The sequence below is a fragment of the Erythrolamprus reginae genome, unplaced genomic scaffold (genome assembly GCF_031021105.1).
Source record: "Erythrolamprus reginae isolate rEryReg1 unplaced genomic scaffold, rEryReg1.hap1 H_23, whole genome shotgun sequence".
Classification (NCBI taxonomy): Eukaryota; Metazoa; Chordata; class Lepidosauria; order Squamata; family Dipsadidae; genus Erythrolamprus; species Erythrolamprus reginae.
This window is the reverse complement of record NW_027248477.1, coordinates 38,148-60,657: the sequence shown is the minus strand read 5'-3', so window position 1 is coordinate 60,657 and position 22,510 is coordinate 38,148. Positions and strand designations below refer to the sequence as shown.

General features: G+C 48.5%; 1 protein-coding gene across 1 annotated transcript in view; it reads right to left on the bottom strand.

Annotated features, from left to right (window-relative positions):
* The window catches only part of LOC139155501 (ribonuclease inhibitor-like), a 68,801-nt gene that overhangs the window by 10,452 nt on the left and 35,839 nt on the right, over positions 1–22,510 (bottom strand). The window contains exons 3-13 of the mRNA XM_070730652.1: positions 18,943–19,113; positions 18,348–18,518; positions 17,990–18,160; positions 17,419–17,589; positions 17,064–17,234; positions 4,687–4,857; positions 4,330–4,500; positions 3,815–3,985; positions 3,458–3,628; positions 2,943–3,113; positions 2,588–2,758 (exon numbers count right to left, since the gene is read on the bottom strand). Of these exons, the coding sequence (XP_070586753.1) occupies positions 2,588–2,758; positions 2,943–3,113; positions 3,458–3,628; positions 3,815–3,985; positions 4,330–4,500; positions 4,687–4,857; positions 17,064–17,234; positions 17,419–17,589; positions 17,990–18,160; positions 18,348–18,518; positions 18,943–19,113 (1,881 nt within the window). The remainder of the gene's footprint in view (positions 1–2,587; positions 2,759–2,942; positions 3,114–3,457; positions 3,629–3,814; positions 3,986–4,329; positions 4,501–4,686; positions 4,858–17,063; positions 17,235–17,418; positions 17,590–17,989; positions 18,161–18,347; positions 18,519–18,942; positions 19,114–22,510) is intronic.

Genomic DNA, 22,510 nt, shown 5'->3' with positions numbered 1-22,510 from the left:
GGAGTTCCTCAGTGAACCAAGATCTCCAGGGCCTACTCCCACAGAGAGATTGCAAAGGCACAATTCAGTATAGAGTCCCTGCCACTGCCATATTCCAGGCTGCAGCAAGAGACTCTGCCGAAGTGTGTGCAAGCGAATCCGGCAGAATCCTAAGCACCTTCTGAAAGCCTTCTGGATCCATCATGCATCTGGGGCGGAACCTCCTAATCGGTTCCACTTCCCTGTGGGGGAGGATTGGAGTCTTGAAATCCAGCTGTAGTAGAAAATGATCTGATCATGACAAAGGCAAGGTATCTAAGCCCCTTAATTTCAGATCACTGATCAAGTGCTCTGAGAGGAATACCATATCGGGAATACCTTCATGAGTCAGGCCCTGAACTACTTCGGTGAGGTCCATGGTTGCCATGGCGGCCATGAGCTCCTGTGCCAAGCCAGAGGATTTGCCGAGCGATAGCAGATTGAAAACCCCCAAGACAATAAGTCTGGGGAATTCTACCACCAGCCTGGCTACCCCCTTGAGTAGCGCACGCAGGGCTGTTGACATATAGCTAGGAGGCAGGTATGTGAGCAACAAGCCCACCTGTACCCCTAGGTCCAACTTCACAAAAAGGGACTCACAACCCGGTATCTCAAGAGCAGCGAGCCTGCATAGATTGGTGGTCTTCTTGGCTATGACAGCCACTCCTCCCCCCTTTCCCTGGGGTCAGAGCTGGTGTCACACCTGAAACCCAGCTGGGCACATTTCAGAGAGAGGAACCCCTTCCTCTGGACCCAGCCAGGTCTCAGTACACATACCAGGTCGGACTCCTCATACAGGAGTATATCCTGGGTGAGGTGAGCTTTATTTACAACAGACTTGGCATTAAGTAGCAGCAGCCGGTGCCCAGGGTCAGTGTTCCCTCTAATTTTTTGGGGGGGTGGGCAGAAAAGTATAGTGTCTGAGCGGCAGTCCCTTTGGGAGTGGGCGGCACAGAAATAATAAATAAATAAATAAATAAATAAACAAACAAACAAATAAAAAACCCACCCTGTTGTGCCTCAGAGAGTTTCAAAATAAAATACTGTACTGTGTGTCTATAACAGTGAGCTCATAATAGGGCAACTCTATCAATATCAAAATGCCACTTAAATAGTTGAGCTAGTTTCAAACTAGATTTTGATTTTCTTTCTCTCTTCCTTACTCCCATTCTTTTTCTTTTTCTTTTCCTTCCTCTCTTTTTTCTGTTTCTCTCTCTTCCTCTCTCTCTCCTTCCCTCTCACTCTTTCCCTCTCGGCTTCTGGGCAGGTTTGGAAAACTCTGAGTTGATGATTTTTAAGTGAGCGATTGCTCACTGCTCAGCTTAGAGGGAATTATGCCCAGGGTCTATATTTCACTTGTCATCAGCACCCTGGGCTGAGTTCATGGAGCCAGAAGAAGGGATTGGTTTTAAGCAGCAAGCTCTTTTTCCCTAGGAGCGGCCTACCCTATGTCTCCCACCATATCCCACCCAGCAAGACCAGGATCTTCTGGCCCTCTGTCACCGCAGAGATGGGCTCCCCCACTCCTCCTGCCTCTACATCACTAAGCAAACTGATTCTTCAATTCATAACATTCATCCCAATCATACTCTCCGTCCAATCATTCCCAGTCATCCAGCTTAAAATTACCCCCAATACGTTAATTAAAAATAGCAATTAACAATATAAAACCCCCAATATAAGAACAATTCTCCCTTCTTAGCATGCTTTCCATCCATTCATACTCCATTTATCTGTCCCTAAATTTAACCCTCCCCCAAATTAGTTTAAAAGATTAAAAATATAAAAGCATTAAAATATTAAAACTACAATTAATATAATTTAATCAACAATTAATCCATTAATCCATTAATTCATTCAGGCCAGGATCTAAAACAGATATAACCCCCAGCTCAGCCAAGCCCCAAGATCATTCATTGGGGATATGAATTGTCCCCTCTTCAATAGATCCTTTCATAAGTCCGATACATAAATTCATCCTGTGCTCTTCTCACCTAGGTGAGTTCTTAAATGGGAAATCTGTAAGAGTTCTTTTTCAAATCCCTTCCCTCTTAGTTCAATGTCTCAAGCTATTATAATGAATTCAGTATCTCTAACTATTATAATGAAAATAATAGTAGATATAGTAGGGAGTGCTGACATCCACAACCCCTCTTCCCGACCACTCCTCAAAAGAGAATTGTCTTGAACCTCTTCAGGTCCTTTTAGTCCGGAAATGAAATTGCCTGCATATCTAAAACCTTTTAGTCCGGAAATGAAATTGCCTGCATATCTAAAATTGAAATTACATGACTTTGTCTCATTTGAGGGGTTCTTTCTAAGGGGGGAGGGGTTTGTTGTTTAGTTTTTGCTGGGTAAAACTACACTTGTTATCCTCCGGGTCCTTTTAGACCCAGAGTAAAAAAGGTTGGTTTTACCTACTGGAAGTGTTTTTTTGAATACTTTTTTTCATTAGTATACAAATTTGAACATTTCTGAAAACAATGAAAGGAAAAATGAAATGAAAAAATTAATGATTATTTGTTTATTTTGCTTAAATAAGCCCAAAGGAAAAATAACTGCCACTTACTTTAGTGTCTCTATTGTACATTCTGGTTGTTTGAGCCCATCACACAGCACTTCCATTATTTTGTCATCTAGGTTATTGAGCAACAGCGTTAATTCTCTCAAACTCTGGTTTTTCCTGAATAGTTCTGCAAGATTCCTGCTGCAGGATTCTGTCAGGATCTCTCCAGCAAGTCTGCACAAACAATTGAAAAAAGTATTATCTTCTGAAAAACAAGCCTGGAATATTTTTTAGAGAGAATGAAGTGAATGTTTTTCTGAATGGCAACTGAAACGGCCTCCTCCAGATATATTCCCAGAATATTAATGGTCAAAAACACTGGTGCAGATCAAACTGAAAGAGGAAAAACATCACTTACTCTAGTGTCTTTACAGTACACTCTGGATGTTTGAGGCCCTCATACAGCACTTCCATTGCTTCGTTATCGTCATTGTTGACATAAAAGTATAATGTTTTTAATCTCTGTTTTTTCCTGATCACTTCTGCAAGATGCCTACTGCCAGATTTGGTGATGACCCCTTCAGTAAGCCTGTGCAGAAAAGGAGGAAAAATAACAATCATCTATACAACCATGCAAATACAAGCATGCAATTTATTATCTTAGGAATTAAAGGAATGTATGGCGGTGAAATGTATTAAAGGGAAAAAACAAAGTCGTTACATTTTCGGAGGGGAGGGGGAAGCACTTTTGGGACAACCATAACCTATATGACTGGGAATATCCATGGACAAAACCATGGAATGTGTTTTATAGGCACTAAAGGAAATGTGATTATGTGTGGCAAATCCTCTCCCTGGATACATTTCCCGAGTATTAATTACCAAAGGATGATTCCGCAGACCAAACTGAAAGGAAAAATAACTGCCACTTACTTTAGTGTCTCTATTGTACATTCTGGTTTTTTGAGCCCATCACACAGCACTTCCATTATTTTGTCATCTAGGTTACTGTTGAAAAGCGTTAATTCTCTCAAACTCTGGTTTTTCCTGAGTACTTCTGCAAGATTCCTGCTGCAAGATTCTGTCAGGATCTCTCCATCAAGCCTGCACAAACGTTTGAAAAAAAAGTATTATCTTCTGACAAACAAGCCTGGAATATATTTTAGAGAGAATGAAGTAAATGTTTTTCTGAATGGCAACTGAAACTGCCTCCCCCAGATATATTCCCAGAATATTAATGGTCAAAAACAGTGGTGCAGATCAAACTGAAAGAGGAAAAACATCACTAACTTTAGTGTCTTTACAGTACACTCTGGATGTTTGAGGCCCTCACACAGCACTTCCATTGCTTCGTTATCGTCATTGTTGACATACAAGTATAATGTTTTTAATCTCTGTTTTTTCCTGATCACTTCTGCAAGATGCCTACTGCCAGATTTGGTGATGACCCCTTCAGTAAGCCTGTGCAGAAAAGGAGGAAAAATAACAATCATCTATACAACCATGCAAATACAAGCATGCAATTTATTATCTTAGGAATTAAAGGAATGTATGGCGGTGAAATGTATTAAAGGGAAAAAACAAAGTCGTTACATTTTCGGAGGGGAGGGGGAAGCACTTTTGGGACAACCATAACCTATATGACTGGGAATATCCATGGACAAAACCATGGAATGTGTTTTATAGGCACTAAAGGAAATGTGATTATGTGTGGCAAATCCTCTCCCTGGATACATTTCCCGAGTATTAATTACCAAAGGATGATTCCGCAGACCAAACTGAAAGGAAAAATAACTGCCACTTACTTTAGTGTCTCTATTGTACATTCTGGTTTTTTGAGCCCATCACACAGCACTTCCATTATTTTGTCATCTAGGTTACTGTTGAACAGCGTTAATTCTCTCAAACTCTGGTTTTTCCTGAGTACTTCTGCAAGATTCCTGCTGCAAGATTCTGTCAGGATCTCTCCATCAAGCCTGCACAAACGTTTGAAAAAAAAGTATTATCTTCTGACAAACAAGCCTGGAATATATTTTAGAGAGAATGAAGTAAATGTTTTTCTGAATGGCAACTGAAACTGCCTCCCCCAGATATATTCCCAGAATATTAATGGTCAAAAACAGTGGTGCAGATCAAACTGAAAGAGGAAAAACATCACTAACTTTAGTGTCTTTACAGTACACTCTGGATGTTTGAGGCCCTCACACAGCACTTCCATTGCTTCGTTATCGTCATTGTTGACATACAAGTATAACGTTTTTAATCTCTGTTTTTTCCTGATCACTTCTGCAAGATGCCTACTGCCAGATTTGGTGATGACCCCTTCACTAAGCCTGTGCAGAAAGAGGAAAAATAACAATCATCTATACAACCATGCAAATACAAGTATACAATTGATTATCTTAGGAAATACCGCCGGTGGTCTTCATCCCCCGGTGCATTTTGCAAGAGGCCCGGAGGACACAGAGACTGGCGGCAGCCGCCATTTTGTTCTGGGCCGAGATCTCGCGAGGCTTCACAAGATCTCGGCCAAACGATCAGGCCAGAGTGGTCTGATCGTGACGTTGTCCGGGCGGAGCCTGCCGGCCCAATAAAAAGGCTGGCAGGCTCGGAGTCGGCCTTTTCGCCCGGACTCCGTCTTCAGAAACACTCGGCCGGGTGTCTGTTCGTTGCGGCGGCCATCTTAGGTGGACTCGTGGGCTGGCGGCCATTTCAGAAGGCCTCATCGGAGGCTCTAAGTGGTCTTAGTCAGGCGGGAAGCCTTTTTAAGTCCTCCTCGGGACCGAGGCGGGCCTTTCCCCCCCGCGTCTTCCCCTCAGTGGGGCAGTTGTCGGGACAGTCCCAAGGGGGTGGTTCAGCGCTGGGAAGGTGCCCAATAGGCCCGGGTTCCTTTGGGTCCTTGAGCTTTGGGTGCGGGTTTTTCTCCTCGGGACCGAGGAGTAAATTGTTCCCCCGCTGTTTCTTTCCCTTGGGGTGGGTTTTCATCCAGCAGTCCCTTGGGGACAGGGGGGGTATGGCACAGTAGGCCCCAATTTTGTTTTCAAAGCCTTTTGGGCCTTAGGCCGTCAGGCTTAGGTTTATAAAATAATAATAATAATAATAATAATAATAATAATAATAATAATAATGATGATGATATAGATAGATAGATAGATAGATAGATAGATAGATAGATAGATAGATAGATAGATAGATAGATAGATAGATAGATAGATAATAAAACATTCAATGGCCCCTAAAAGGCAGAAGGCCCCAGCTCCACCGGCTTAGCCTGCGACAAGGCTGAGGAGGGCGATTAGGCCCTCGGCCCGGGCTCGAGCGAGTATGGGGGAGCTCCAGGGTGGAGCCCCGAGGGGGGGGTAGGAGGTCCGGGCCCCCGGTTGCTGAGAATGACATGTCTTCTCTTTCTTGGGCCAGGGTCATTCAAAGATTGGATGACCTTGAACATTGGCGGTCTGCGTCCGGCCCAGGAGGTGCCTCCAAATCAGCGCCTGCGGCCCTCGGTAGAGCGCCTGATGAAGCAATGGCCCAGGTCGGGCAGATGGCCCAGCCCGGGCAGATGGCGGCGTTCCCGGGCCCCGTAGGAGCGGGGCTCCCATGGATGGCTTCTACCCCTTTGGGGGCAGGTGAGATCGCACCACACCTAGCATCCTCACCGCTCCTCCCTCTGCCTGGACAGGCCATTGTTCCACCGGGTTTTGGGAGTGGGGTCAATTTTTTAGTACACCTGCGGGCACCTGTAGCCAGGTTTGGACCCCGCCAGCTCTGTCTGCGATTGCTCAGGCCCCTATGATGGCTTTTCCGTCGGGGTCAGGGGTGTCAGGGGCGGGGGTCACCACAGCTTGGGACCCTCTTGCCAGTATTAGGGCGGGGACCATCCCGTGGGGGCTGCCAGCTACGCCTCTAGGGTTTCACTTACATCCCTCAGTTAGGGAAACCATTTGGAAAGGGGAATATGTAGACCTTTTCTGCCTCCTTAATAGGGAAGTCCCCAAAAAAGATAAGGAATGAGAGGCACAGGTTGAGAAGCCTAAAAATACGAAAGTCAGTAAGTGCTTCAGCTCTTGGCTGTATGCTTATCTGACTTACGCCACCTTAATGCTTCAGAGGCGGCCTGCTATGGCTGCCTCGATGCTTAAATATATTGATCTGATAGCCCGTGCTCATTTCGAGTACAAGGGCTCAATTTGGCGTCACTATGACAAGGCTTTTAGGATGCGGGTGACATTCGATCCCACTCTCCCCTGGAACATGGTCGTTCCCGACTTGTGGTTTCAAGCAACTTACATGTCTGGGAAAGAGGGTTGTGATTACACAGATAGTGGGCACTTTATGGAAGAGGAGTCTCCAGCGTCCACCCCAGCTAAGGCCGCCACAGGGGGTGCGGCAAAGGCAGCCCCTCCCCCATGTCATGAATTCTCTGCAAAGGGGGCTTGATTTCGCCCCTTTTGCAAGTTCAGGCATGCTTGTGGGAACTGTGGGGGTACCCATGCCGCCTCGGTGTGTCCCAGGCCGAAAAAGGGGAAGGATAAGAAGGGAGGGGATCAGGCTAAACAACCCCTGCCCGCTGGGGGTAAAGGGGCCCAGCCCAATTAAGCTTCCAGTGCTAAGGGATTGGCTAAAGAATTATCACCCTCGCTCGAGAGCGGCTGCTCTCCTGCAGGGCTTCTCTGAGGGATTTAGGATCCCTTATGTGGGGATACGGAAAGCTTTCATGTCTGACAACCTCAAGTCGGTTGTGGGACATGAAGACATCGTTAGGGCAAAAATACAAAAGGAGGTGGCCGAGGGCAGGGTTCTGGGGCCTTTCCCAGAGCCGCCCTCCCCAACTCTAAGGGTGTCCCCTTTAGGTGTGGTCCCCAAAAAGGCGAGTGGTGAATTTAGGTTAATTCACCACCTGTCTTTTCCAAAAGGGGAATCAGTGAATGATTTCATTCCTGATGAACTTTGTTCACTCTAGTATGCATCGTTTGATGCGGCCGTGGCCATGGTTAGGAAGTGTGGGGTTGGTGCCCTTATGGGAAAATGCGACATTAAGTCGGCATTCCGGCTCCTCCCCATACACCCAGACGACTTCGAGCTCTTGGGCTTCCACTTCGAAGGTGGCTTTTATGTTGACAGGACATTGCCAATGGGATGCTCTGTCTCGTGCTCTCTTTTTGAGAGCTTTAGTACCTTCTTGGAGTGGGTGCTCCGGAGGCACAGTGGTCTGGGTTCGGTCATTCACTACCTCAATGATTTCTTGTTAGCGGGGCCCGCGCGTACAGAGCAGTGTTTTGCTCTAATGCGGGACTTTGAAGCCCTTTGTGATCAATTAGGGGTGCCTTTAGCCCCTGAGAAGACCGAGGGCCCGGCTACCAAGATTACCTTTCTTGGAATTGAATTGGACTCAGAGGAGCAATCTTCTAGATTGCCTCTAGACAAATTGGTTAAGATACGGGGTAAGCTCGATTTATTGTTAGGCTGCCAGAAGGTCACCCTTCGGCAGCTTCAAGAATTAGCGGGGCTTCTTAATTTTGCCTGCCGGGTCATTGTTCCCGGCCGGGCTTTTTCCCGGAGGTTGTACAACGCGATGAAGGGGCTGCGCTTGCCCCATCATCGTACCCGCTTATGCACCGGGGTCAGGGATGGCCTACATGTATGGCGGGAATTTTTAGATCAGTTTAATGTCATTTTGGAGGCATGAGCTTCTTTTGGAAGCTGAGTTGCAGTTATGCTCAGATGCTGCGTGGGCCTGTGGTTTCAGGGTTATATTAGGCGACCAGTGGTGTCGTTCCACTTGGCCTCCGGAATGGAGGGCCTCACCCCTGGTCAAGGACTTGACCTTTTTAGAGCTCTTTCCCTTGGTAGTGGCCTTAGAGCTTTGGGGGGAGCAGTTTAGGGGCAAAACCGTGCACTTTTGGTGTGACAACCTGGCTGTAGTCCATGTTGCGAATGCCCTGTCCTCTAAGAGCGACAGGGTCATGCGGCTTGTCCGCCACTTTGTGCACAGGTCATTGTCCCTAAATGCCTTATTTTTGGCTCGACATGTCCCCGAGTTAGACATCGGGATTGCTGACGCCTTGTCCCGTGGTCAGTTGTCCAGGTTTCAGAACCTGGCTCCGTGGGCCCGCGCATCACCAGAGGCTTTTCCCGACCACCTTTAGAGCCTGGGCGGGCTCCCAAGCAGTGGAGAGCAGAAGCATGCAGGGCCATGGCCCTCTCAGTGGCACCAGGCACCCTGAGGGCTTACCAGCAAGCAGGTAAGGAGTTTGGGGATTTCAGGAAGGATAGGGGTTACACCCATAGTTGGCCTGCCCCAGTAGAGCACTTGATAGAATTCTGTGTCCAGCTTAGGCAGCATGGCCTTTCAGTTAGGACAATTAGGTCCAAGTTGGCCGGTCTCGCCTTTCTGTCCAAGGTGGGGGGGATTTAGGGACTTTTCTGGTGACTTCCGCATTCGGAAGATGCTGGAAGGCTGGGTGAGGAAGCGACAGGGGACCCCTTTGGATAGTCGCCAGGCTCTGACGGTGCAGCAGCTGTCGCTTATTAATCAAGCTTTGGACAGTCTGTGTGCCTCTCTGTACGAGGCCCGTCTCTTTAGGGCAGCGACTTGTGTCATGTTTTTTGGGGCCCTGCGGGTCAGCGAGGCGATGGCCTCCTCACAGGCTGACAGATCGCTCCGTGCCTTCAAGTTCGCTGATCTGGAGTTTAGGGACGGAGGGGTCTCCCTTTTGGTGAGACAGTCCAAGACGGATCAGTTGCATAGAGGGGTTAGGATATAACTTAGTGCGGCCGCCGATCAGTCTGTGTGCCGGGTGGCCGTTCTTTATCACTTTTGTAGCATGAGAGGATCGGGGCAGGGGTACTTTTTTAAACACCAGGACGGTACCCCTCTGACCCGCTATCAATTCTGGGTTCTAGTGTCTAGGGCTATGGTCAAGATAGGTATTGATCCCGCCGGCTATGGAACGCATTCGTTCCGTATCGGCGCTGCCACTAGCGCGGCACTTTCAGGTTTCCTGAGCCAGAGGATTCGGGAGATCGGCCGCTGGCGGTCAGCAGCCTATTTGGGTTATGTACGGCCTGCTGAGGGTCTAGGGCAGGGTCTTAGGCTAGATAACCTCTCTGTGTCCTCTTCCAGATAGCCCCGCTGGTACGAGACCGACGGCGTTGCTTTGCAGTCACAGCATATTTTGGGCCGGCCGCTCAGCAGCAAGAACCGCCGTGGGAACCCAGCTGTCATTGGGCCGATGGGTCAACGTCGTATGGATGGGGAGAAGAGGCATGCGGTGGAAAGGTCTTCTACCACTTTTACTGGGAGGGCGGCATCCCATTGCTGCGCCCAGGTGGCTGGTCTTGCACCTCGGTGGCAATGACCTGTGCATGTTTGGAGGTCTGCCCTTGATCTGCCAGGCTAGAAAGGACCTGCGGTGGCTTCGTACTGTGTGGCCCACCACGCAAGTGGTGTGGTCTAAGATCCTCCCGAGGATCACTTGGAGGGACGCCATTTCCCTTAGGGCCATTCACCGGGTTAGGCGGAGAGTTAAAAAGGCCCAGGGAAGGATATTTAGAGAGTTAGGTGGGGTTGTAGTGGCCCATCCCCACATCACCATAGATCAGCCGTGGCTTTACTGGGCTGACGGTGTTCACCTGTCAGAACAAGGGAACACCATCTTCTTACAGGACCTGCAGCAGTCACTGCACGAGCTGGTGCAGTTAGCGGGGGGAGTCGGGGGTCAAGATAGAGATCTGACCCCCACTCCATGGCAGGTTAGGGGCGGAAAACTGGGTGGTGGTTTAGCAACTGCGTGTTCTCCGTTGGGCATCTTTGGGGATGATTGACAGGTTCTCTCCAAAGGCTTGTGGTTTTGACGACCTGAGCAGTTGGGGGGAACCTGTCTTTGGGTCCTGCCCATTTAATTCCCCTTGTAGGGGTTAGCCAGTGGGACTTTCCACATGCAAGTACATGGCAAGGTCTCACATGAGGGAGTGGTCCCTCACCTGGATGAGCATGAAGCAATTGTTTGACCCTGCGGGCCCTTGTTAGGGTTATAGTTAATTATGCTAATTATGCTAATTTATTTAAAATAAATTATGCAAATTTATTTTAATAAAAATGACCCAGTTTTAAATCCAGCTCTTGTGTCCGTGTCATTACTCTGCCTCTCCTGCAAAATAACAATGATCTATGCAAGCATACAAATACAAGCATGCAATTTATTATCATAGGAATTAAAGGAATGTATGGCGGTGAAATGTATTCAAGGGAAAAAACAAAGTCGTTACATTTTCGGAGGGGAGGGGGAAGCACTTTTGGGACAACCATAACCTATATGACTGGGAATATCCATGGACAAAACCATGGAATGTGTTTTATAGGCACTAAAGAAAATAGCACCGGTGGTACTTACCCACCGGTGCCTTTTGCAGGAGGGCTAGGGAGACCGGCCACACGGCGTAACCACCATCTTGTCAATTTCAGCCGAGATCTCGCGAGATTTCAGCCGATGATCAGGCCAGGGTGGCCTGATCGATGACGTGTCCGGGCGAGGCCTGCCAGCCCTATAAAATGGTGTGCAGGCCCGAGGCTGGTCCTTTTCGCCCGGACTTGCATCTCGAGCAGACACTCGGCGGGGTGTCTGCTCTAGGCTGCCATTTTGAGGCGGCCTCGTGGACGGCCGCCATTTTGAGTGCCTCATCGGAGGCCTTTGGTGGCATTCAGAGCGGCTGGGGTCCAGCGGAAAGACCCTCTTGGAGCACTTCTCTGCCTGGGAGGCAGAGTTTCTTCATGGAGTACGTCCTCCTCAGGACCGAGTGGGACCGCTCCGCGGGCTTGAGGGGGAGGGTTTAGACTGGGCACAAAACCCCATTAGCCTTCGCGTGGCGAGGCCTTAGTTGGGGGGGTATGACTGCCCCCACGTCACCTCGGGACCGAGGTACGTGGAGTGGGGTCAATTCGGCCCCTTGGAGGGTAGCAGCTTCACTGCTATTTCTCTGCTATCTGGCAGAGGCCACCGTTTCCTCCCTTTAGGGCTTGGGCCATTTTGGTTCAGCTTCATTGTTTTTTTTTTTCTTTTAAAAAAAGAGGAAATAAATATAAAAAATAATAAGTAAATAAATACTTAAAACAACGTAGCTTAATGGCACCAAAGAGGCGGCAAGCTCTGGCTCCACTGGCCCAGCCGGTAGTTCGACCAAGGAGGGCGCTGAGGCCCTCGGCCCGGGCTCGGGCAAGCCAGGAGGGGGCTCCCGTGGGGGTCCCAATAGAGGGGATGGGGTTTGTGCCCCCTGGGCTTATCAGGACATCTCTTCTCTCTCTTGGGCCAGGGTCCTCGAGCGCTTGGATGACCTCGAGCGCTGGAGGTCTGGATCCGGCGCGGGAGGGGCCTCCACGTCGGCGCCTGCGGCCCTTGGAAGGGATCCGGAAGAGGCAGCAGCCCAGTCCGGGCAGAGGGCCCAGCCTGGGTAGATGGCGGCATTGCCGGGCTCCGGGGGACTGGGGCTACCCTGGATGACTTCTACCCCTTTTGGAGCAGGTGAGGTCGCACCACACTTGACATCCACTCCGCTCCTCCCTCTGCCCGGGCAGGCCTTTGTCCCACCGGGTTTTGGGAGTGGGGTCAATTTTTAGGGTCCCCAGCAGGCACCTGTAACCAGGTTTGGTCCTCGCCGGCTCCGGTTGCTCAGACCCCTCTGCCGGCTTTTCCGTCGGGGCCCAGGGTGTCAGGGGCAAGGGGTTGGATCCCGCCAACTTCGACAGCGATAGCTCCGGCCCCTGTGATGGCTTACCCGTTGGGGCTGGGGGTGCTGGGGGTTCGGGCCACCACGGTTTGGGACCCGTTTGCCAGCATTAGGGCAGGGGCCATCCCGTGCGGGCTGCCAGCTACACCCCTGGGGTTCCACCTTCATCCCTCGGTTAAGGAGGCTATCTGGAAAGGGGAGTACGTGGACCTCTTTTCTATCCTGAATAGGGAGGTCCCAAAAAAGGATAAGGAAGGGGAGATACCAGGTGAGAAGCCCAAAAAGACAAAGGTCAGTAAGTGTTTCAGCTCTTGGCTGTACGCTTACCTGACCTATGCCACCGTAGTAATCCAGAGGCAGCCGGCTAGGGCTGCATCAATACTTAAGTACATAGCCAGGGCCCATTTTGAATACAAGGGCTCAATTTGGAGGCACTACGATAAAGGATTTAGGATGAGGGTGGCATTTGACCCCACTCTCCCCTGGGACATGGTGGTTCCCGACTTGTGGTTCCAAGCGACCTACATGTCTGGGAAAGAGGGCTGTGATAGAACAGACAGTGGGCACTTTATGGAGGAGGAGTTTCCAGCTTCCACCCCAGCTAAGGCCGCCACGGGGGGTGCTGCAAAGGGGGCTTGTTTTCTCCCCTTTTGTAAATTCAGGCATGCGTGTGGGAACTGTGGGGGTACCCACGCCGCTTCCATTTGTCCCAGGTCTAAAAAGGGGAAAGACAAGAAGGGAGGGGGTCAGGCGAAGCAACCCCTGCCTGCTGGGGGAAAAGAGGCCCTGTACTTAAGGGTTGGTTAAAAAACTACCACCCTCGCTCGAGAGCGGATGCTCTCCTGCAAGGATTCTTTGAGGGATTTAGGATCCCTTATGTGGGGGTTAGGAAAGCCTTCATGTCCAACAACCTTAGATCGGTTGTGGGACATGAAGACATTGTTAGGACAAAGATACAAAAGGAGGTGGCCGAGGGCAGGGTTCTGGGGCCTTTCCCGGAGCTGCCCTCCCCAAACTTTAGGGTGTCCCCATTAGGTGTGGTCCCCAAAAAGGCGAGTGGTGAATTTTGGTTGATTCACCATTTGTCTTTTCCAAAAGGGGAGTCAGTGCATCATTTCATTCCTGACGAACTTTCCTGACAAACTTTGTTCAGTCCGGTACGCATCCTTTGATGCGGCCGTGGCCATGGTTAGAAAGTGTGGGGTTGGAGCCCTTATGGGTAAATGCGACATTAAGTCGGCATTCCGGCTCCTCCCCATACACCCGGACGACTTCGAGCTCTTGGGCTTCCACTTTGAAGGTGTTTTTTATGTGGACAGAGCTTTGCCTATGGGTTGCTCTGTCTCGTGCTTTCTTTTTGAGAGCTTTAGCACCTTCTTGGAGTGGGTGCTCAGGAGGTGCAGTGGTCTGGGTTTGGTCGTTCACTACCTTGACGATTTCTTGATGGCAGGGCCTGCAGGTTTGGAGCAATGCTTTGCTCTGATGTGGGACTTGAAGCCCTTTGTGCTCAGTTGGGGGTGCCTTTAGCCCCTGAGAAGACCGAGGGCCCTGCTACCAAGATTACCTTTCTTGGTATTGAATTGGACTCAGAGGAGCAATCTTCCAGATTGCCCCTAGACAAATTAGTCAAGATTCAGGATAAACTTGATCTGGTATTGGGCTGCAGGAAGGTCACCCTTCGGCAGTTGCAGGAATTGGCAGGGATTTTTAATTTTGCCTGCCGGGTCTTTGTTCCTAGCCGGGCTTTTTCCCGGAGGCTGTACAGTGCTATGAAGGGGCTCTGTTTGCCCCATCATCGTACCCGCTTATGCACGGGGGTCAGGGATGACTTACGTGTATGGCGGGCATATTTAGACCAGTTTAATGGGTTGTCTTTTTGGAGGCACAAGCTTCTTTTGGAAGCTGAGTTGCAGTTGTGTTCAGATGCTGTGGGGACCTGTGCTTTTGGGGTTGTCTTGGGTGACCAGTGGTGCTGGTCTGCTTGGCCTCCGGAATGGAGGGCCTCTCCCCTGGTTAAGGACTTGACCTTTCTGGAGCTCTTCCCCTTGGTAGTGGCCTTAGAGCTTTGGGGTGAGCAATTTAGGGACAAGACTGTGCATTTTTGGTGCGACAACCTGGCGGTTGTCCATGTTGTAAATGCCCTGTCCTCCAAGAGTGACAGGGTCATGCGGCTTGTCCGCCATTTTGTACACAGATCTTTGTCCCCGGGTTAGATAACGGGATTTTGTACACAGGTCTTTTTGGCTAGACACGTCCCCGGGTTAGATAACGGGATTCCTAACGCCTTGTCCCATGGTCAGTTGTCCAGGTTTCGGACCCTGGCCCGTGGGCCCGAACGTCACCAGAGGCTTTTCCTGACCACCTTTGGAGCCTGGGTGGGCTCCCGAGCAGTGGAGAGCAGAGGCCTGCAGGGCTATAGCCCTTTCAGTGGCACCAGGCACCCTGAGGGCTTACCAGCATGCAGGTAAGGAGTTTGGGGATTTCAGGCAGGGTAGGGGTTACACCCATAGTTGGCCTGCCCCAGTAGAGCACTTGATGGAATTCTGTGTCCAGCTTAGGCAGCGTGGCCTTTCAGTTAGGACAATTAGGTCCAAGATGGCTGGTCTCGCCTTTCTGTCCATGGCGGGGGGCTTTAGGGACCTTCCGCATTCGGAAGATGCTGGAAGGCTGGGTGAGGGAGTGACAGGGGACCCCTTTGGATAGTCGCCAGGCTCTGACGGTGCAGCAGCTGTCGCTTATTAATCAAGCGTTGGACAGTCTGTGTGCCTCTCTGTATGAGGCCCGTCTTCTTAGGGCAGCGACTTGCGTCATGTTTTTTGGGGCCCTACGGGTCAGTGAGGCTTTGGGCCGATGGGTCAACATCGTCTGGATGGGGAGAAGAGGCATCCGGTGGGAAGGTCTTCTGCCGCTGTTGCTGGGAGGCCGGCATCCCATTGCTGCGACCAGGTGGCTGGTCTTGCACCTCGGTGGCAATGACCTGTGACAGATCAAGGTCTGCCCTTGATCTGCCAGGCTAGCAAGGACCTGCGGTGGCTTCGCACTGTGTGGCCCACCACGCAAGTGGTGTGGTCTGAGATCCTCCCGAGGATCACTTGGAGGGACGCCATTTCCCTTAGGGCCATTCACCGGGTTAGGCAGAGAGTTAAGAAGGCCCTGGGAAGGATAGTTAGAGAATTAGGTGGGGTTGTAGTGGCCCATCCCCATATCACAATAGATCAGCCATGGCTTTACCGGGCTGACGGTATTCAGCTGTCGGAACAAGGGAACACCATCTTTTTACAGGACCTACAGCGGTCACTGTGTGAGCTGGTGCAGCTAGATGGGGAAGTCGGGGGGCCAAGATAGAGATCTGACCCCCACTCCATGGCAGGTTAGGGGCAGAAAACTGGGTGGTGGTTTAGCAACTGCGTGTTCTCAGTTGGGCATCTTTGGGGATAATTGACAGGTTCTCTCCAAAGGCTTGTGGTAGAAGCGACCTGAGCAATTGGGGGGAACCTGTCTTTGGGTCCCGCCCATTTAATTCCCCTTGTAGGGGTTAGCCGGCGGGACCTCCCACATGCAAGTGCATGGCATGGTCTCAGGTGAGCGAGAGGTCCCTCACCTGGACTAGCATGGAGCTATGCCCAGAAGTTGCCCCGGAAGTTTATTCTACGTCATTTTCCGCCCCGGAAGCATTTGTTTGACCCTGCTTGTCCTTGTTCGGGTCATAATTAGTTATGTTAATTATGCTGATTTAATTAAATAAATTATACAAATTTATTTTAATAAAAATGACCCAGTTTTAAATCCAGCTCTTGTGTCCGTGTCGTTACTCCGCCTCTCCTGCAATAGCACCGGTGATACCCAGAAGCGCCTTTTGCAGGAGGGCTAGGGAGACCGCCCACATTATGTAACCGCCATCTTGTCAATTTCGGCCGTGATCTCGCGAGATTTCGTGAGATTTCGGCCGATGATTAGGCCAGGGTGGCCTGATCGATGACGTGTCCGGGCGGGGCCTGCCAGCCCTATAAAAGGGTGTGCAGGCCCGAGGCTGGTCCTTTTTGCCCAGACTCGCATCTCGAGCAGACACCCACCCGCCCTCGCTATCTTGCAGTGTGTTATTCTGGGTCGCCCTAGGGGGCCGAATAGGAATTTTTGGCGGTCTAGCCTTGACCAGTTTTTCACGTATTCCACACTGTGGAGACGGATAAGGCGGTTAGGGGGTGTTTGCACCTGTTTAGGTTAATTGGCTTACTTTTGGTCATTTGGGTAGGCAGATTAGGGGCTGAAAACTGGGTTGTGGTTTAGCAACTGCGTGTTCTCCATTGGGCATCTTTGGGGATGATTGCCAGGTTCTCTCCAAAGGCTTGTGGTAGAAGCGACCTGAGCAATTGGGGGGAACCTGTCTTTGGGTCCCGCCCATTTAATTCCCCTTGTAGGGATTAGCTGGCGGGAACTCCCACATGCAAGTGCATGGCATGGTCTCAGGTGAGGGAGGGGTCCCTCACCTGGACTAGCATGTAGCTACGCCCAGAAGTTGCCCCGGAAGTTTATTCTACATCATTTTCCGCCCCGGAAGCATTTGTTTGACCCTGCGGGTCCTGGTTAGGGTCATAGTTACGTTAATTATGCTGATTTAATTAAATAAATTTTGCAAATGTATTTTAATAAAAATGACCCAGTTTTAAATCCAGCTCTTGTGTCCCTGTTGTTACTCCGCCTCTCCTGCAATATGATTATGTGTGGCAAATCCTCTCCCTGAATACATTTCCCGAGTATTAATTTCCAAAGGATTATTCTGTAGACCAAACTGAAAGGAAAAATAACTATCACTTACTTAAGCGTCCCTATTGAACATTCTGGTTGTTTGAGCCCATCACACAGCATTTCCATTATCTTGTCATCTGGGTTCTTGAGGTATAATGTTAGCTCTCTCAAATTCTGGTTTTTTCTGAGTACTTCTGCAAGATTCCTGCTGCAAGATTCTGTCAGGATCTCTCCACCAAGCCTGCACAAACGTTTGAAAAAAGTATTATCTTCTGACAAACAAGCCTGGGATATATTTTAGAGAGAATGAAGTGAATGTTTTTCTGAATGGCAACTGAAACTGCCTCCCCCAGATATATTCCCAGAATATTAATGGTCAAAAACAATGGTGCAGATCAAACTGAAAGAGGAAAAACATCACTTACTCTAGTGTCTTTACAGTACACTCTGGATGTTTGAGGCCCTCACACAGCACTTCCATTGCTTCGTTATCATCATTGTTGACATACAAGTATAACGTTTTTAATCTCTGTTTTTTCCTGATCACTTCTGCAACATGCCTACTGCCAGATTTGGTGATGATCCCTTCAGTAAGGCTGTGCAGAAAAGGAGGAAAAATAACAATCATCTCTACAAGCATGCAAATACAAGTATACAATTGATTATCTTAGGAAAAATAACAATGATCTATGCAAGCATGCAAATACAAGCATGCAATTTATTATCTTAGGAATTAAAGGAATGTATGGCGGTGAAATGTATTCAAGGGAAAAAACAAAGTTACATTTTTGGAGGGGAGGCGGAAGCACTTTTGGGACAACCATAACCTGTATGACTGGGAATATCCATGGACAAAACCATGGAATGTGTTTTATAGGCACTAAAGGAAATATGATTATGTGTGGCAAATCCTCTCCCTGAATACATTTCCCGAGTATTAATTGCCAAAGGATGATTCCGCAGACCAAACTGAAAGGGAAAAAAACTGTCACTTACTGTAGCGTCTCTATTGTACATTCTGGTTTTTTGAGCCCATCACACAGCACTTCCATTATTTTGTCATCTAGGTTCTTGAGGAACAGCGTTAATTCTCTCAAACTATGGTTTTTCCTGAGTACTTCTGCAAGATTCCTGCTGCAGGATTCTGTCACGATCTCTCCAGCAAGCCTACACAACAATGTGAAAAAAGTATGATTATCTTCTGATAAACAAGCCTGGAATATATTCTTAGTGAGAATGAAGTGAATTTTTTTCTGAATGGCAACTGACCTGCCTCCCCTGGATATATTCCCAGAATATTAATGGCCAAGAACAGTTGTGCAGATCAAACTGAAAGGGGAAAAACACCACTTACTCTAGTGTCTCTACAGTACACTCTGGATGTTTGAGGCCCTCACACAGAAATTCCACTGCTTCATTATCTTCCTTGTTGACATACAAGCATAACAATTTCCATCTCTGTTTTTTGCTGATTACTTCTGCAAGATGCCTTCTACCAGATTTGGTGATGATCCCTTCAGAAAGGCTGTGCAAAAAAGGAGGGAAAATAACAATTTTCTGTTGAAAAATATAGGCATGCATTTTATTCTCATAGGAATTAAAGGAATCTATGACAGCGAAATGTATTCAAGAGAAAAAACAAAGTCCAGTTACATTTTGGGAGGGGAGGGGGAAGCACTTTAGGGACAACCATTACCTGGAGGACTGAGAATATCCATGGACAAAACTATGGAACATGTTTTATAGGCACTAAAGGAAATTATTATTATTATTATTATTATTATTATTATTATTATTATTATTATTTAGATTTGTATGCCGCCCCTCTCCGTGGACTCCGCAGACTCGTAGACCGTGGCAAATTCTCTCCCTGAATACATTTCCAGAGTATTAAGTGCCAAAGGACGGTTCTGCAAAGCAGGCTGAATGGAAAAATAACTGCCACTTACATTAGCGTCTCTATTGTACATTCTGGCTGTTTGAGCCCATCACACAGCACTTCCATTATTTTGTCATCTGGGTTCTTGAGGTACAGCGTTAGCTCTCTCAATCTCTGATTCTTCCTGAGTACTTCAGCAAGATGCCTGCTGCAGGATTCGGTCAGGATCTCTCCAGAAAGTCTGTAGAAAAATGCATATAAATGTATATATCTTTTTTTTATAGCAACTGAGGGGGATATAATTATGCTTGAGCTGCTTTTCACTGGATATATTTCCACAATGTTAAACATCAAGACGGTTGCAGAGATCAAATTGAAAGGATGGAAAAATCACTATATTGTTTCTATTTTACCTTTTGTATGACTGAGCCCCTTCACACAGTAGTTCCATTTTTTTGTCATGTGCGTTATTAAGGGAGAAATTTAACGTTCTCAATCTCTGGTTTTTCCTGAGTACTTCTACAAGATTCCTGCTGTAAGATTCTGTCATGATCTCTCCACCAAGCTTGCAGAGGACTTAACTGAACGGTCTTCTCGATGCACTGCGAGGAGAATCCAATGTGGGTAATAGTCTAGCCTGATTGGTAGGGATTGAGTTTAAATCTAAATATTTGTTAAGTCCCGCCCTCTACGTGCCCGAATAGGCCAGACACAAAAATGAAGGAATGGTGTAAAAGAACAATACTTTATTTACCATAACTCAACAGGAAAGCCAAAGTGACCGCAAACCAAACAGCACCCCTGGGTCCACTGCTGGGAGCTTTGGACTCTCTTCACAGTGCATCGAGAAGACCATTGAGGTAGGTACAACGGTCCTTCTCCAATACACTGCTATGCAGAATCCATTGTGGGATATACCCAAGTTTTAGTTTACAGGGCGGGAAAGCTGGACCAGGGGTGACGGAGAAACACACGCCCTCTGTAATATCTGCCTCCCAAAGGATGCCTCCACTGAGGCAAAGGAGTCAATGTGGAAATGCCGAATAAACATGGACGGGGATGCCCACGTTGCGGCTCTGCAAATGCCCTCCACTGACAATTGGGCAGCCCATGCTGCCATAGCAGCCGCACTGCGTGTGGAATGGGCAGTAATTCCAGATGGTACTGGGTGACAGCCCGCCCTATAGGCATCTATAATGCAGGCTCTAAGCCAGCAACTAAGTCTGTGTGGAAACCCTTGAAACCATTGATGAAGGGCGGAAAGACACAAATAAAGATAATGTCTATACATGAGAAAAATGTCCCCAAGAGTTGAGACAGAAAGGCCAGGGAGACTCTCTTGTGATGCTGGAGGGAGAGCACCAACTGCTTGATTTTCTCCTGACACTCGGGGAACAAGTACACAGTACAAGTGGATGAGTCTAGGTCAATGTCCCCTCTAATTTTTTTCTGGTGTGGGCGGAAAAGTATAGTGTCTGAGCGGTAGTCCCTTTGGGACTGGGCGGCATAGAACTCTAAATAAATGAATGAATGAATGAATGAACGAATAAACAAATAAATAATCTCTCATCTCTCTTTCCTTCCTCTCCCTCCCTTTCTCTCTTTCCTTTCTCTCCCTCTTCCTATCCTTTCTATCTCTCACTCTTTCTTTTTCTCCCTCCTTCATATCTTCTTTCTCTCCCCCTTCCTCCCTCTTTCCTTTCTCCCCCTCCCTTTCTCTTCCTTTTTCGCTATCCTTTCTACCTCTTACTCTTTCTTTCTCTCCCTCCTTCATTCAATTTTCTCTCCCTCCCTTTCTCTCTCTTTCCTTTCTCACCCTCCCTCCCTGTGCCCCCCCCACACAGAGGGAGATCGGGCTGCGAGGGCAGTGGATCTGCGTCCCCAGCCACCGGAGGGAGATTGGGCTGGCAGGGGTAGTGAATCCACCTCCCCAGCCGGGCGGAGGGAGATTGGGCTGGCGAGGGCGTTGGATCCGCGTCCCCAGCCACCAGAGGGAGATCGGGCTGGTGGGGGCGGCGAATCCACCTCCCCAGCCGGGCGGAGGGAGATCGGGCTGCCGAGGGTGGCGAATCCACCTCCCCAGCCGGGCAGAGGGAAATCGGGCGGGCGGGGGGCAGTGGCGAGTAGCCAGGGGCGCTAGGGGGCTGGAGGCGCATGGGGGACGGGGGTGGCCGCGGCTCCCTGCGCGCCCCTGGAAAAGGGTGCACGGGCGGGCATTTTGGGGTGCGCTGGCGCAGGCATGCGCAGCCTACATGGAAAGGTGTCTAGGTGTGCCCAAGTGGGGCAGGATCATCGTGGGAGTCATGTGGCTTTTAAGGTGGTTCACCGAAAAGCCATGCAGTTCACCGTGGTCTCGAGGTCTGCTCGTGCCTGCTCGGGGTTCACCGTGGTCTCGAGGTCCGCTCGTGGCTGCTGGGGGCTCCTGGACAGGATGACGATGTCATCCAGGTATGCCATGAGGCGAAATGAGTGGTGCGCAAGTGCACTGTTAATACATCAAGCAGTTTGGTGAACGTCCTTTGGGCTGATGAAAGCCTGAAGGGCATTGCCCTGTACTGGAAGTGGCATCCTTCAAGACAAAATCTGAGAAACCACCTGTGGTCCGGATGTATGGGGACATGTAGATAGGACTCCTTCAGGTCGATTGATGTCATCCATTCTCGTGGATGAATCAAAGCCAGGATAGTCTGTAAGGAGTGCATTTTGAAGCGCCAATAATGGACATACAGGTTCAATTATTGCAAGTTCAATATGAGACACCATTTTATTTATTTATTTATTTATTTAGGTCAAACAAAAATAGTATTATAGTACATATTAACATAACATAACATAACATAAGTAGAACGTTGTAATAGAAAGGATAATAAGACAGTAGGACAGGGAAATTAGGCAAATAATTGCACTTATGCACGCCCCTTACAGACTTCTTAGAAAAGGGGAGAGGTCGATTGTAGATAATGTAAGGTTGAAGATTTTGGGGTTGGGGGAAGCAACAACAGAGTCAGGTAATGAGTTCCAGGCGGTGATCACTCTATTGCAATCGTATTTTCTGCAGTCAAGTTCGGAGCAATTTACCTACAGTTTGTATCTATTACGTGCTCTTGTATTGTTGTTGTTGTTAAAGGTGAAGTAGTCACTGACAGGAAGTACATTATGATGTGGGGTTTTTTGTTTTTTTTTATAATAAATTTTTATTGATTTTATAAAATGATTACATAAAACAAACATATAACAGTGCACAGTGCGTGTGCCCATCACCTAACCGACAAAACACCCCCCTTCACCACCACCACCCATACAAAGGGATTCAAAGATTTTTAATTTTGTTTATCTGTATTTCCTTGGCTCTATCTTGCATTAGATATTACTAAAAGAGTAATTGCAGTTTATTTTTCACATTTATATCACAGATTCTACTCAACATATAATCCTTCACCTTATTCCATCGTACCATCAGCTTCTCCAGTTTGTTTTCATCAAAGTTGTTTAATCTTATTTCCATAATTTCAAAATGTATGTGGTCCACCATGTACCAGTACTAATTCTGTATTGTCCATTTTGTGGAGTCTTTCCAACCCAATACCACTACTGCTTGAGCACTTTCCAATGGCTGCAGATTTCATTTCCTTGAATTC